Source organism: Emiliania huxleyi, assembly GCF_000372725.1.
Source record: "Emiliania huxleyi CCMP1516 unplaced genomic scaffold EMIHUscaffold_835, whole genome shotgun sequence".
Lineage (NCBI taxonomy): Eukaryota > Haptophyta > Isochrysidales > Noelaerhabdaceae > Emiliania > Emiliania huxleyi.
Window position 1 is genome coordinate 2,594 of NW_005195769.1, and position 13,690 is coordinate 16,283.

Here is a 13,690-nt window from a genome sequence, read left to right on the forward strand (position 1 = left end):
GCCCCTTCCCCTTTTTGTTCCCCTCCCCTCTAAAAGGGGTTTTTTTTTCCCCCCCCCAGGGTGGTTGTGTGGGAGGGTCCCCGGGAAAGGGGTTTTTTCCCCGGGCTTTTGGGTCGGGGGGGCCTGGGGGGGCCCGGGTGCCTAACAAAAAATTGGGGTGGCCCAGGGGATTTCCCCCCCCCCCCCCCTCCCCCCCGGGGGCATCTCCCCGCCCCGCCCCCTGGCGCATCTACCCTCCCCGACCCCTGCGCGGCGCCGAGCGGAACGAAACGATCCTCGCCGCGTCCGGTGAGGCTGCTCCGCTGCCGGAACCACGTCGCCTCCGGTGTCCCCACGAACTCGCCGCTCGCCTTGAGCGGCGTGCCGAGGAGCCCCCCCACCACTTTGAGGTTGTCCACGTACCGGATCCCCTCGTCCTCGTCCTCATCGGGCGGCGCGGGCAGCTGCGTGAAGACGCTGGGCTGGCTGGCGACCGGAGGCAGGTGCACCTGCCTCACCGACTGCTGGCGCGCAAGCGCCTGGTCCAGGTGCGGCGGCGGAGCTCCCGGTGCGGACATCTGCATCGGCGGCGGAGGAGGCGGAGGAGCTCTGTGCCCGCCCTCGGAGACGGAGGCCGCAGTGCCGGCGGCGACCGCGGCGGCAGAGGTGGCGGCCACGGGTCCCAGGGCGTCTCCAGCACTCTCCGCCGCGACGCTCTCGTAGTTTTGAATCACGGTGAGCACCTGCAGATAGGGAGCGGCCAGGGGGGAGACGCCTCGGCCTCGGTCGGGCGCCGGGCGGCAGCGGGCGGGCGGAGGAGGAGCGCACCGCGTCCTGATGCTGCTGCGCCGCGGAGGTCAGCGCCTCGGAGATTGTGTTGACGCGCACCAGCTCCTTCTTGAGCCGATCGCGCACCTGCTGCAGCTCGCTCTGCTGCACGAGAAAGACGGAAGAGATCTGGAGCAGCTGCTGCGTCATCGTCTCGAGGATGGCGTCCTGCGAGAGGCAACGGCGGCGAGAGTGGGGCGGGCGGCGGCGAGCGAGCGAGCGGGCGGCGTAGGGTGGGCCGCACATCCGCACGCCGGCCGGCGACAGCAGCCATTGTGGCACACAACACAGGTACCGCACGCCGAAAGCACTCCGCAGAGAGCGCCGACAGAGCGCAAAGCGCCTGTTCACGGCATGGACGTGACAACACCGAACGTACCGAGCGTAGAGCCGAGCGGAAGGAAGCCGGGGAAGACGACTCCGAGGAGGACGAACCAGTGGAAATCCCGTTGTCAGCTGTCACGATGCACCCGAAGGGGGCCCCAGCGCCGGCATCATCCGTGGAGGCACAAGTGTTCGAAGAGAGAGAGAGAGAGAGAGTGGACCTGAGCAACGATATGACTTGGCGGCAAATGATCGCAGTGGGCGTCAGAAGAGTCGTCCTTGCGCGAGGAGAGCTCGATAGACTCGAGGGGCCAAGATATGCCGCGACGCGCGAGGAGGGCGGAGTTGCGCCGAAAGGCGAAAGAAGCCGCGAGAACAAGGGACCGGCAGGCGGCGGCGGCGTCGCAGGACGAGGCAGAGGAGAGCGACGCGACAGAGGAAGAAGCGACAAGGGAGAGAACGACGAGAGTGGGACGACCGCGAGGTGGCATGAAGGTTGCAGCGAGAATCGGCGAGAGACTGCGAAGGGAGATAGGAAGAGGCAGACGCCCAAGGGTGGGCGACGGCTAGAGCAACACACCTTCCAGTGAAATCCCTGTGTGGTGGCGGCGTGCCGTCCTCCCATCCCTCCCCTGGGTTGTCCGTTTTCTTTCTTTCGACACTTAAAATCAGCGAGAATCGGCGAGGGACTGCGAAGGGAGATAGAAGGAGGCAGACGACCAAGGGTTAGGGTGGGCGACGGCTAGCACCACACTCCTCTCCTTAAAATCCCTGTGTGGTGGCGGCGTGCCGTCCTCCCATCCCTCCCTTGGGTGCTCTGTTTTCTTTCTTTTCTTTCGACACTTAAAATCCCTGTGCGGTGGCAGCGTGCCGTCCTCCCATCCCTCCCCCTCCCTTGGGTGGTCTGTTTTCTTTCTTTCTTTTTTACGACACTAGGCACGGGCGCGCGCACTGCCATCACTGGCACTAACACAGGTACACCGTAAAAAAATAAAATAAGCAACGCTGGCGTTCCTACAAACAAACAACAAAAGTGAGTGTTAGATTTGTTTGGTATTGCTAAAAATCTCTCTCTCTCTCCTACAAGGGGGCTAGCCCATCTGACCTCCGTCTCTCTCTCTCTCTCTCTCTCTCTCTCTCTCTCTCTCTCTCTCTCTCTCTCTCTCTCTCTCTCAGCTCTCTCTCATGCTGCTACTAGCTAGAGGTAGGTAGGTAGGAAGGTGAAGAACAGCCAGCAAGATCCGGTGCCGAGTTGCACCCCCACCGCGACTCAACACGTCAACCCCCGAGGCACCGGAGTCATCAGACCACAAGTGTGGCAGATTCGATATTATAATCAACAACTTTCGTGGAGCCCGCCCGCGCGATTGCAGCAACATGGCGGCTCCGTACCCGGTCAGTGAGGAAGTGGGGCCAAAGGCTGCCGTGTGCGAGGAGGTCGAGACCCGCCCCAGCAAGCTGGGCGTGTGCGAGGAGGTCGAGACCCGCAAGCTGGGCATGTCCAAGCCCCTCGACCTCTCCGCCTTCTCCTGGCTGCAGTGGTCGCCGCCCGCAGACTCCAAGTGCGGCCAGACTCTCTCCCGCTGCTTCCCCGGCGCCCTTCCCGGCCCGGCGGTGGTCGCTCGCACCAAGCTGCTCGAGAAGATGTACGGGATGACGCCGGAGAACACCATCTATGGGCAGTCCATCTGTCCGGACGAGATCAACAATGAGAAGGGCGACCTGGCGACGCTGATGGCGGACCACTGGGGCGAGTGCTTCCCGATGGGTGGCATCGGCGGCGCACCGTTCGTCGGCAAGACCGGCTTCGGCGCCTTCTCGCACCACGTGCCAGATGACGGCCACATCGTCATTCTGTTTGGCCCGCACATCGCCATCTCGGACGGAGGCGAGCTGGGAAAGTACCTGCGAGAGGGGCAGGTGCACGAGTCGACCGCATGTGGGGCTGTGCTTGGCGCGTACGCCGCCTGCAAGTGCGGCCAGGCGGGCGAGTTTGACGAGATGGATATGCAGCAGTCGTGGCTGAAACAGCAGGTCAACCGCCGCTACGTCGAGATCAAATCCGCGGACGACCAGCTACTTGCGCTGATCCGTGTCGCATACGAGGCGGTCAAGGAGAAGCTCCTCGGCATCATCAACACCGACTTCGGCAGCGGCAAGCTCATCCTGATCGGCGGCATCCAGCTCAACATGCCCAAGCCGTGGGAGGATCACTTCCAGCCGCTCTACTACAAGGTGCACCAGAAGGGGGTCGATCCCGTCGACATCCTCGACGACATGTGCTCCTTTTAAGGCTGGGCTAGCGTGAGCGATGCGCTGCCTCTAAGCAGGTCGGTGCTCTGGGTGGTCTGTTTCGGTGAATTGGCGGCGTGTGGGGCAACCCCTCTCAACACATAGGACAGAGAGGCGCGTGATCGTGTGTGAGCTGTGGGGGTTGGCCCTGGTTCGTCGTGCATCGATGTTAAACACTCTGCCGCTCTTTCTCCCGGTCTCTCCACTTAAACAGAGAACACTGGGGGTGTGTGGGGGGGGGGGGACGGACAAAGCAAAACAAATCAGTACCGGTAGAAGCTATAGACTAAGGTATAGAACCCCGGGGCACAACATAAATTAAAGCCGTACGCGACTCACAACACCAACGAGGGAGACGGGGCGGGGCTGAGTTTAGGAAGTGGCAAGCGTGAGAATTCCCTCGCCCACCACGCCCCCGGCTACACACCGGGGGGGCCGGCTGCGGGCAACCAAACGCCCCTTTTGCCAAAGGCTCGGACAGAGGCTAGCCCCCTGGGACGGCGAAGGTCGCGCCCTTTCGGTGCTCGTTCAGGTTGACTGGTTCATTGTCGAGCGACAGACGCGAATAGATAGAGATTTGGTCGATTTGGCCGGAGTGGCTGCACAGCTTGAGCGAGGATCCAACCTGCGGCGCGCAGTTGACGATGTGGACCGCCCGCCCGTCTACAACCTCTGCGAGCCGGTTGATCAACTCCTCACCCCCGGTGAACTCGCACGTCGGAACGGCGTGCGCATCGATGATGATGGCCTCGCTTCCCCGAGATTGCTTCAGCTGCGACGCGAAATCGTCGATTCGGAGCATCGACAAGAAGTTGATGGGTCCGGAGAGCTTCCAGATGTGGGCGTTGACGTCGATACTGAGCTTCTGGCTGTTTGTGTCGACCACGCGCATGCTCTGAGTCTTGGCTGCGCCGGTGACCTTGTCCATGGTGCCCATGAAGAGCGCCACATCCTGGGCCATGGGCGAAGTGGTGGTCGTTGTTGGCAGCCCAGTCTGCGCCAGCAGCGGAGAAGACGCGAAATCATGTTGCGCGTCCGCCAGGATCCCGCCTCGGCCTGCGGCCTCCCACAACGGGATGTCGAGGGCCTTGGCCATTCGGAAGTCGGCCAGCTGGTTGCTCAGGCGCATGCCATTCACCACGCTGTTCATCCCAACCGCGGCGACACATCCCATGCTGATGCCCTCCGCCAACCCGACCGTGAGCATGCCGACGCTTGTGACGGCAAACGGGACCGCATCAGTCGGCTGGATCTTGTAGCAGCGGACGAACTCGGCAGGGTTGAGCATGCCAATCGCAGAGGTGATCAGGACGCCCGAGAGGGCGGGGAGGGGGATAGTGGCAATCGTATCGGAGAGAAAGACGACGCTGCTAAAGATAAACCCCGACTGGACGAGCGAGGGCAGGCGGGTGCTTGCATGCATCTGCACGTTGACACTCGAGCGAGCGATGACTGAGGTGACTGGCATGCCCGTAAAAGCTGCCGCGGTGACGTTGGCGAGGCCCTGTCCGATGAGCTCCTGATCGGCCGAGTGCTTGTATGAGGTCCTTCTCACCTTATCAACAGCGCTGCAGGAGATCAAAGACTCGACGGAGGTCATTGCGTAGATGAGACAGACGGTCCCAGCGAGAGAAGGAAGCGCCTCCACAGGTGGAATCGCGATGGACGCCATCTGAAAGACCTCGATGCCTGACGGAAGCGCGCCTATCGTTGAGACGTTGAGGCCAAGAAGACGCGTGGCGGCTGTCGACCCGCCCACTGCAACGAGCGCGGCCGGAATCCTGTTCATGAACTTAGGGAGGAGCAACATCGTGGCGCAGGTGCCAGCCGCAAGGCCCGCGGCTGCGGGGTTGACATCAGCAAGCTGCCCTGCGACTGTCTGCAAGAGCTCAACAGTGTTTAGCCCGGCCGGCGCCGCGATCCCGAGGGCTCTTGGCAGCTGGCCCGTGAAGATCATCGCCCCAATGCCAGCCGTGAATCCGGAGATGACGCAGACCTGGAGGAAAGCTCCAAGGTTATGCCGCAGGCGCTGTTGCGTTGTGCTACCATGGGCTTCTTCAGCACGCACCGGCACAAGCTTTGTGACGACACCCATTCGAGTGACGCCCGAGAGCACCTGGAGCCCGCCGCAGCAGAGCGTGATGAAGGGGAGCGCGCCGAGCCCGTGAACCTGGACAGCCTCACAGACGAGCAGACTGATGGCTGCTGCCGGCCTGCGATGAGGGGGCGTGCGGTTAGCTGTAGCCACTGCCGCGGGTTGCGCGCGTGCATATCGCATGAGCGAGTCACATCTAGATTGCTCGCCCAGTGATGGCCAGCGTCGTACCGCCCATCAGGCCGCCCACCACGCCTGCCACCGCCGCAGTCGTCAGGCCAACCTCCGGAGGAACGCCGCTGGCCAACGCAATCGCGAGAGAGAGAGGAACCGCAACGCACCCCACGGTGAGGCCAGCAGAAATGTCTTGCACCAGAGTGTCAGGCCGCAGCATTTTTTTCCACTCTGGCAAGAGCGACCGCACGCCAAGGTCTGCAATGATGCCGCGTCGCGGCGCCGTCCTCATCGCCTCCGCGGCAACATCAGAGGCCAATGAGCTCTTGGCGACGGACGGGGGGCGATTGCGCAGCAGCGAGCCCCACGGCAGCGCCCTGGGTCGGACACGCATGTGTGCAAAGCCCAGGGCCCGCCGGGGGGCCTTTCTGAGCGTCATCGGCGAGATAGATTCTACTTCTGATGATTGCGATGCGGTGTTGTTGGCCCGCCGTCGGTCGCGGGCTCGGTGATCGCGCCGGCTGGACACCACTGAGACGGCCGTTCCAGCCATTTGAACGCGACCTTCGGGGGCGAAGACATGCACATGCACATGCACATGCACATGCACATGCCATGCACGATGGATGGGCTCCATGGCTCAGACTGGACTCCTCATGGTCCCTTCGGATGCCCTAGGCCACACCTGGGCCTTACTGGGGGTTCTAAGGGCCGGGCAGGGTTTGCCCTTAAGCTAAAAGTACGTACCTCGAGGTACAAAAAAAAGACAACAGAGGGGGAGGCCAGACCGGGAAGCCTCGAGGGGTGACGTCGAGTGAGGATGTACGTCGTGTGCGTGTCTGGTGTTTATTAGCTCCGAGTAGAGGGGGCGCTCCGCTGCTAGGGGAAACCTGGAGCGCGGACTAACCCTCGGAGACCCGTGTTTACTTTACGGCCCTTTCCCTGCGAACGCGCACCCCCTGGGCTAGGGCTCTCTTGCCCGCAACCCGATGCCAATCATCCGGCCCGCTGGGTGCGCTTCTCAGCTCCCCGGCCCTGGGTGTGCGGTTGCCGAATGCACTCCAAGTGCTCCAAGAGGCGTAGGAGCAAGGAGGGCCGGGGAGAAGCCGCGGTATCCGCGGTAAGCCGTCAAAAGCCACCCCACAAAAGCCGCGAGCCTCCGTTACGCGACGCGGCAGCAGGACACAGCAACTCGAAGTAAGCTAAACAAGCTCGAACGGCCGGTCGTCGTACTCGTGGTACTGCACGAGCGGCACCGAGGCTGCCTCCGGGTAGCGCTGCACATATTGTGTGTGTAGCTCGCGTGCGTGCGAGAGCTCCTCCTACAGGGCAAACGGAGTGAGGTCAGGTGGTAAAAAAGCCTCCTCCGCACCTTTGTTCAGCCGCGCAAGGTCCGGGGGCATCCCCGCATCTGTACGTCCCGCGGGGATTCCCAGGGGCCTATCCCCAAGGGCTATCCCCAACCAGGTGCTATCCTCAGGGGCTACGCCCCGTTGAACGTGGGAGGGCTCCAGAGCGCATGGGCGAGCAGTGTGCCTCGGAACGGTCCGAGGCAACCAGGAAGGCGAGGATGAGCGGCGGGCGCGGCGTCTCGTAGCCGGTGCCGTCAAAAACCACCTCGTTCCAGCTGAAGGGGTTGTGCTGCGCCTGCAGCACTAGCATGCGCGACAGATGCCTCGGCCGGTACGCGCATCGCCACCCCTGCCAGACGTCGGACCACTCGTCGCACCAGCCAGGCCCACATCCCGCGGCGCACTCGCCGCCCGACTCCCATCCCATCGAGGTGAGCGGGAAGCGCGGGTCGCCGCTGTCCTGCTCGGCGGAACCGCAGACCTTCGCATTGGTGCGGCCGTCGCTCGGGTAGCTGCATCGCAATCGCTCCTGCAGCGCCGCCGGAGAGAGCACGAGCCCAACCTAAAGGGCATGTGAGAGGCCGGTGTGCAGAGCGCGGCGGTGCGTGGCAGGCGAGGGAGATGAAAGGTCTCTCGGAAGTGTCGCGGACCCGCGAGGAGCGGCACTGCGGCATCGGCTCGCACGCGTTGCGGCCACCCTTGAGAAATATGCGGTGGTGCCCGCGCCCGATGAGCGAGGTGGAGATCATCGGCCGCAGCTGGCAATCGGATCGCTCGCACATGTGCACTGGTAGGCCCGCGCCTTAGACATGCGGGGAGCGGCTAGCTGAGTGAGAGAGCATCGTGCGGTGTGTGGGGGCACGCGCATGTCCACCTTGGAGCTGCACACCCACGTCAGCTTTTGAGAGAGCAAACCGGCCGTTGAGCATCGAGACGGCGGCCAGCTGTCCGTTGCGAGCAGCGTCGGCGATTGGTCGGAAGAACGCGTCTGGCTCGCACACGAAACTGTCGCCCGCCGTGCATCGCCCCGCCGCGGCATCGTACTTGCACCGGGTGATGTGCCAGTGCAAACCTGATGATGAATCACGCCACGCCTTGTCGCAGGCAACCGCGAGCGCCGCTGCCGTCTCGCCGTCGACGCTGAGCACGCGGATGCATGATTGTTTCCGCTGGATATCGGATAGTTGTCGGTGTTAGGTGTGTGCGAGCAGATCTCTCGGCGATATCTCGGCTAGATCTCGCCGTCGCCCGCCGCGGGGAGGGTGCAAGGCTCCTCGTGGCACTCGGTGAAGAGCGCGGCCGAGCAGGCCGCCAGCATCTCAGAGGCTGGCGCGTGGCTAACCTCGGCGCAGGAGGCACGGGATCGGTCGGCGCGCAAGTTGTGGGCGCCCGCCAGCGAGGCACAGGGACCCGATAGAGGCGACGGAGACGGCGGCGGCGATGTCGGCTGCGGAAGTGGTGGAGGTGCGGGCGGGAGCGGCGGCGGTACTCGTAGCTGCGGGGGCGGCGGCAGCGACAGCGGCGGTGGTGGTGGCGGCGACACCGGAGGCAGCCGCATCTTGACCTGACCAACCACTGCTGCGGAGCCAAGGAGTGCGACCGTGAAGCCCAGCAGCGAAAACCTGCACGCATGCAGCCGACGTCAAGCGGACGTGGCATGGAGGAGAAGTGTCTCTGAAGTGTCTCACACCAGGCGAGGAAAGTTAGCTGCTTGAGCTCTGCTGGCGTGACCTTGCACTGCACAACGCGGCGGAGGATTTGGAGCAGAGAGTCCGACCGGCCCTCTGTCACGTCCGCTCGCGTGCGCCAGCGGACGCGCGGGAAAGGCAGTCCTCTGGCGTTGACTGACGGGAGAGGAAGGGGCGGCGGCGTGAGAGGTGGCGGTGGGCCTGGACGAGTGGCGCGAGAATGCGAATTCAATCGTGCGTGCTGTGCTTGTGCTGCTCACCTTCCTCCATGTCCAGCGCCTCCTCATCCACCAATCTGACAGGACGCTGCCTTGCCGCCGCCGTAAGGATAGCACTCCGCCAGCGCCGCTTCGCCGCAGAAGCCAGCTCAATGTGCGGCGACTCCTCGCCGGGTTGCTTCATGGGCCGCCTGGAGTTAGCTCAAGCTGCCGGGCGTGCCAGTGCCAGAACCACTCGGGGGCGGGCAGCGGCGGGCACCTGCGCGCAAGTTCTTTTCCTTGGAAAATTTTTGAAAGAAAGAAATAAAGAAAACAGACAAACCAAGGGAGGGATGAGAGGAATTTTTTGAGGATTTTGGCGATTTTTTTTATCACGTCTTTCGGTAATGCTGTTCGTTGGTGCGCCTTTCGGTGCGGCACCAAAGTATGCCGTGTGCCAGGGCTCAGTTTGCACCAAGCACGGCTCGGCGCTCGTGCTGGAGGCCGCCGAGGGCCTCGCGTGCTCTACCGAAGGGGTCGATGTGGTGGGAAAGTCGTGCCTGGGCGCGTGCAGGGGCGGCCGCCTCGAAGGCGGCATCGCCACGTTCGTCTCGTCCACGAGATCCAGTGTGATCCTCGAGCGGTGCGACGAGCCTTGCGCGGCGCTCACGCAGGCTCGCACTGCTATCGTGCGCGATGTCGGTGTCGCGCCGGCTGAGCTGTTTGGTGCGGCGCTCGAGAGCAAGCTGGAGGGCGACCGTGCCGCGGCGAACGGCGAGGCGGAAGCTGCACGAGCGGCCTACTCGGCTGCCCTCGCCGCGCTCGGGAAGCTGCAGCGGGAGAGCTGCGGGGCGGCAGCGTTGGCCAGTGGTGCAGACATGTCTGCTTGGGCGGCAGCGCTGGCGGGTGGCGCGGCAGCGTTGGCAAGCGCTCCGCCGACGCACACGGGGTTGCCGCCGTCGCGCCTCGCGGCCGCTCGGGCGAAGGAGCGGGCGCGTGTGACTCCTGGCCGCGTGCGGTGGGCGTTTGAGGCGCTGGTTGGGCGCTGCCGCGCGAGCATCGCGCTGGCTAGCAGAGATTCCACGCTCGAGGACGCACGCGACGCGATTGCGCTTTGCCCGCTCGCGCCTGGCGGATGGGAGGCGCTGAGGGACGCGGCCGAAGCGGAGGGCGGGATCGGTGGGGCAGCACTCCGATCGCAGGCAGCGGCAGCGGCGGAAGCGAGAAGGCCGCGGTGAGTACACGCTCACACGCGGGCCGCCCCACGGTGCCGCCCACGGCCGCGGGGCAGCCGCCGCACCGCCGAGGACCCGAGGTGCGAGCGTGCGGCTGGGAGAGGATGGATGTCGCCTTGATGTCAAAAACGTACCAGGCGTCGCGCGTACAACCATGCGCGACCGCACAGTTGCGCCTCCGCCTGCGCGCCGGAACACACACACACCAACACTGACACACACGCCCGCGGTTTGGCACATAACCAATACACAAGGAGGGGCCCGGGCCGCACCAGAGAGCGCTAGTGGGACGCGTTTCGGCTTGCTGTCATGACACGAGATGCGCGTACGGTCTCTTCTCTCCGACCGCCCCGTTGGCGACGGCGGGCGCCGCAGCGGGAGCCTCCGTCTTGACCGCCGCCGCGGCGCCGCCCGCCTCCACCGGCTGCCTCCCCGCCTGCCGCGGCTCTGCAGGGGCTGCTGCTTGCTCTGTTCGCGCGTGCGCCGCCGCAGGGGCAGCTGCAGGGGCAGTTGCTGCGGGCGCGGCCGCCGCGGCCGGAGCCTCCGTCTTGACTGCTGCGGGAGCCTCCGCCTTGGCGGCGGCGGCCGCGTTTGCGGCGCCCTGTCGCGGGGAGAGGTGGCGTGCTTGGATCCGTCTCGGGATCCTCCTGTGCTACGCGGGGGCGAGGCGGAGGCCACTGCAGGGGCGACGGCAGCGCCCCGGCAGGGTGGCGACGGTAGAGGCCGGCTGGCGCGAGGCCGGCTGGCGCTCACCGACTCGCCGCCCCCGCCCTTGCGCTTATCGTCGTAGATGACGCGCAGGAGACGCATGGTCGCGTGGACCCCGTCCTCGTGCACCTGTAGTGAAGGGGACACTTCAGAGCTGCGGACACCCGCAGAGCTGCAAGACCCGCGCCGAGGGGGGCGGCGGCGGCGGCGGTGGCGCCCACCTCGAACGACTTGTGCAGATTCGGAAGCTGCACCGCCTTGCCTTGCCGAGTCAGTCGGTCGGCAGCCAGGGTGAGCGCCGCGGCGGCCACGAACCGCGGCGAGTACTGCGGCGGGGCAGGCGGTGGGCGCGGTCGGCACCATCGTCGCCGTGGGGCGCGGGGCGGTCACAAGGGCGGTCCCCCACATTCGGCGCTTTCGTGCGTGATCGCACCTGCAGGCATGCGGTGGTGCGGTACGAGTCGTTGATGAAGTTCCACGCAATCTGCGCCAGGTCGCGCGTCCCCGTGATCGACTTGACGTAGGCGAGCAGCGGCCGGTACGGGTGCTCGATGGAGAGATCAAACCCGATGGTTTGCAGCAGAATCCGCTCGGTGACGAGCACCTTCTCCTTGAGCTCGTGCACCTCGCGAGACTCGGGCTCGGGGACGCGGTAGTCCTTGACGTGCTTGTTCCAGTTCTTGAGCGCCTCCCCAACCACGTCCTTGAGCTTGCGCGGCGTCTCCTCCACCTTTGACGCCAGGAAGAGCGCTGTCGTCGAGAGGACAAAGCGCTCGTGGTGCTCGTACGACTTGAAGGCGTAGAAGCGGTGGTAAAAGACGAGCGCGGTCGCGATCGTCAGCTGCGGCCTGGGCGCGCGCGCGGCGGGGCGCTGAGCGCGCGGCGGTCCCCTGCTGCGCGCGCCATATATCTGCGCAGGCGCGCGCACAGCGCGCGCGTTCGGGGCCGCGCCGTGGGGAGGCGCGCACATTCTCAGGGCCCGGCCCGAGTCCTGGATGAACTGGCAAGAGCCGATCCGGTACTCCTCCTCCTTCTTTCTCGCCTGCACCTCGTCTCCGTTGGCGCGCTGCAGAAACCAGCTGCGCGACGGCGCATTCTCGACCGTCTGCCGGTCGAAGAGCCAGGGCGACTGGGCGGGAGCGCCGCGCGTGGGGCGTCCGCTGGCATCCGTTGCTGCCCCGGCGGCTCCGCTGGAGCCCGCACTGGCTGCGGCGCGCATTGCTGCACTGCAAGCAGTGGCGCGCCAGTGAAATAAAGAAATCGCGCAAACTATAACTGCGGTTTTTTGACGGGGCAAGATAAAAGGGTGGCTAAGGGCTCTGCCCGCAAGGCGCCCGCGTCGCAGACGCGGTACCATTGACAAATCTGCGATATACCCCCACACGAGCAAATAGCCAAAATGCTCAACACAGCGCAAAAACATGCTCGCTACCTCTCTCGCCCCGCGCCACGACGGCCACGCCGACTCGTCCCGCGATCTCGCTACTGCGACCTCGAGCCTGATCAATCCGCAGTCCATCCTTTGCTCGACGCTCAATCCAAATGCAGCCGAGTTCAAGCCCAACCAGTCATACGGCTTCGCCGCAAACCAGCTTTTCGACTCAACCAAGACCTCCTCTCTGCCAGCGCCGAACATCTCGGCGCCGCCACCATCGACTGGCCCTCAGATTGTCGACAAATCGACCTTGCCCGACACATTCGCGCCTCCTCCTCGCCTGGCGCCTGCCGTGCCGTCCTACGCACTCCACGCCGCACAACAGCACCCAACTCCGTCACATCCCACCATCCCCGAGTACGACCCACAATACCCATCCCTCCACGGCGACATCTCCACATCCAGTGGCGAGAGCGCCGACGGCAAGCGCCCCAAGATCGGAGGTCCCACGCTCATAGAGATTGCGCAGAGCTCGATGCTCAAGCAGGAGCTCCGACGCAACCCGGAAGACCTGCGCCTCCTCCTCTCCTACCTCCCACCCTTTGATGTGATCAAGGCTGGGTATCTGTCCTACGAATTCACCTTCCCAGTCAAGTCTGTCTTCGATTGCAAGGGTCGCCCTTACTTCCACAACGAGATCTACATCGGCCGCGGCGGCGACCCAAACAATCCGCTGTACCACGGGAACATGATCAAACCGCGAGATTTTCACAACGTCCTAGACGAGGAGCCAGACGGCCTCATCATCTGCATCCGCATACACGCTGGCGTCGTCCTCTCGGAGGAGTGGCGCTACCAACGCACGGTGCACGACCTCGCCGGCAAGTTGCCCGTCTGCCACTGCCCGACGGGCACGCCGTGCCACGGCTGGGCGGACGTCTGGATATCCAACGCTCGGCGCTCTGAGCTGACCTACTGGATTGACCTCATCCGCCTCTCACCGTACGGCCCGCGCGCCTCGGGATTCACAATCCGCGCACCGCCTCCAGACCCGCCCCTCCCGCCCATCCCCGAGAGTGCCTTCCTATCGTCAACCCACATTGCACTCTCCGCACTGTCGGTCGCCTTCGCCTTCGTGGGTTCACACAGCGGAGGAGATATCTACACCGGCCTCGCCCATGATCTCTACCTCTGGCTCACCTCCATGGTCTCTCCGCCCGCCCTCACCGACTCACGCTCCAAGATCATTACGCTGCTCACCGACACGGCCGCCCGAGAGCGATGCGGCACCGCCGCACGACTCGACACGGACGCCGTAAACCTCCTCGCGCTTTTCACTGTCCAGACTTGGCGCCGCGACATGGCACCGTACTTCCCGACCAAGGCGCCGACTCCGGCAGAGCTACCTCTCTCGGTCAAGTCGGAGATGGGCGACTCCATCTG

At 64.6% G+C, this 13,690-nt stretch overlaps 5 protein-coding genes across 5 annotated transcripts in view; 2 read left to right on the forward strand and 3 right to left on the reverse strand.

The window, feature by feature from the left end:
* The window catches only part of EMIHUDRAFT_460114 (hypothetical protein), a gene marked incomplete at its 3' end in the record, with an annotated part of 1,690 nt that extends 581 nt beyond the window's left edge, over positions 1 to 1,109 (reverse strand). The window contains exons 1-3 of the mRNA XM_005758845.1: positions 1,052 to 1,109; positions 808 to 975; positions 244 to 722 (exon numbers count right to left, since the gene is read on the reverse strand). Coding sequence (XP_005758902.1) covers positions 244 to 722; positions 808 to 975; positions 1,052 to 1,081 — 677 coding nt within the window. The remainder of the gene's footprint in view (positions 1 to 243; positions 723 to 807; positions 976 to 1,051) is intronic.
* Positions 1,110 to 2,508: 1,399 nt separating this feature from the next.
* Positions 2,509 to 3,423, forward strand: EMIHUDRAFT_249864 (hypothetical protein; the record flags this gene model as incomplete). The annotated part of the gene is made up of 1 exon (XM_005758846.1): positions 2,509 to 3,423. The coding sequence occupies one exon, from the start codon at positions 2,509 to 2,511 to the stop codon at positions 3,421 to 3,423; it is 915 nt and encodes a 304-aa protein (XP_005758903.1).
* Positions 3,424 to 3,907: 484 nt separating this feature from the next.
* EMIHUDRAFT_249865 (hypothetical protein) lies at positions 3,908 to 6,086 on the reverse strand (the record flags this gene model as incomplete). The annotated part of the gene is made up of 3 exons (XM_005758847.1): positions 3,908 to 5,419; positions 5,492 to 5,593; positions 5,769 to 6,086. The coding sequence occupies 3 exons, from the start codon at positions 6,084 to 6,086 to the stop codon at positions 3,908 to 3,910; spliced, it is 1,932 nt and encodes a 643-aa protein (XP_005758904.1).
* An 808-nt stretch (positions 6,087 to 6,894) lies between these two features.
* EMIHUDRAFT_471193 (hypothetical protein) lies at positions 6,895 to 12,119 on the reverse strand (the record flags this gene model as incomplete). Its single annotated transcript, XM_005758848.1, has 11 exons — positions 11,841 to 12,119; positions 11,306 to 11,720; positions 11,094 to 11,198; positions 10,918 to 11,001; positions 10,494 to 10,765; positions 8,588 to 8,666; positions 7,919 to 8,213; positions 7,695 to 7,846; positions 7,526 to 7,606; positions 7,250 to 7,339; positions 6,895 to 7,014 (listed from the first exon to the last, which is right to left on the reverse strand). The coding sequence occupies exons 1-11, from the start codon at positions 12,089 to 12,091 to the stop codon at positions 6,895 to 6,897; spliced, it is 1,944 nt and encodes a 647-aa protein (XP_005758905.1). The 5' UTR covers positions 12,092 to 12,119.
* Positions 12,120 to 12,293: 174 nt separating this feature from the next.
* EMIHUDRAFT_249869 (hypothetical protein) lies at positions 12,294 to 13,666 on the forward strand (the record flags this gene model as incomplete). The annotated part of the gene is made up of 1 exon (XM_005758849.1): positions 12,294 to 13,666. A coding segment is annotated over one exon (1,373 nt), but the record flags the coding sequence as incomplete, so codon positions are not given.
* Positions 13,667 to 13,690: the final 24 nt, after the last annotated feature.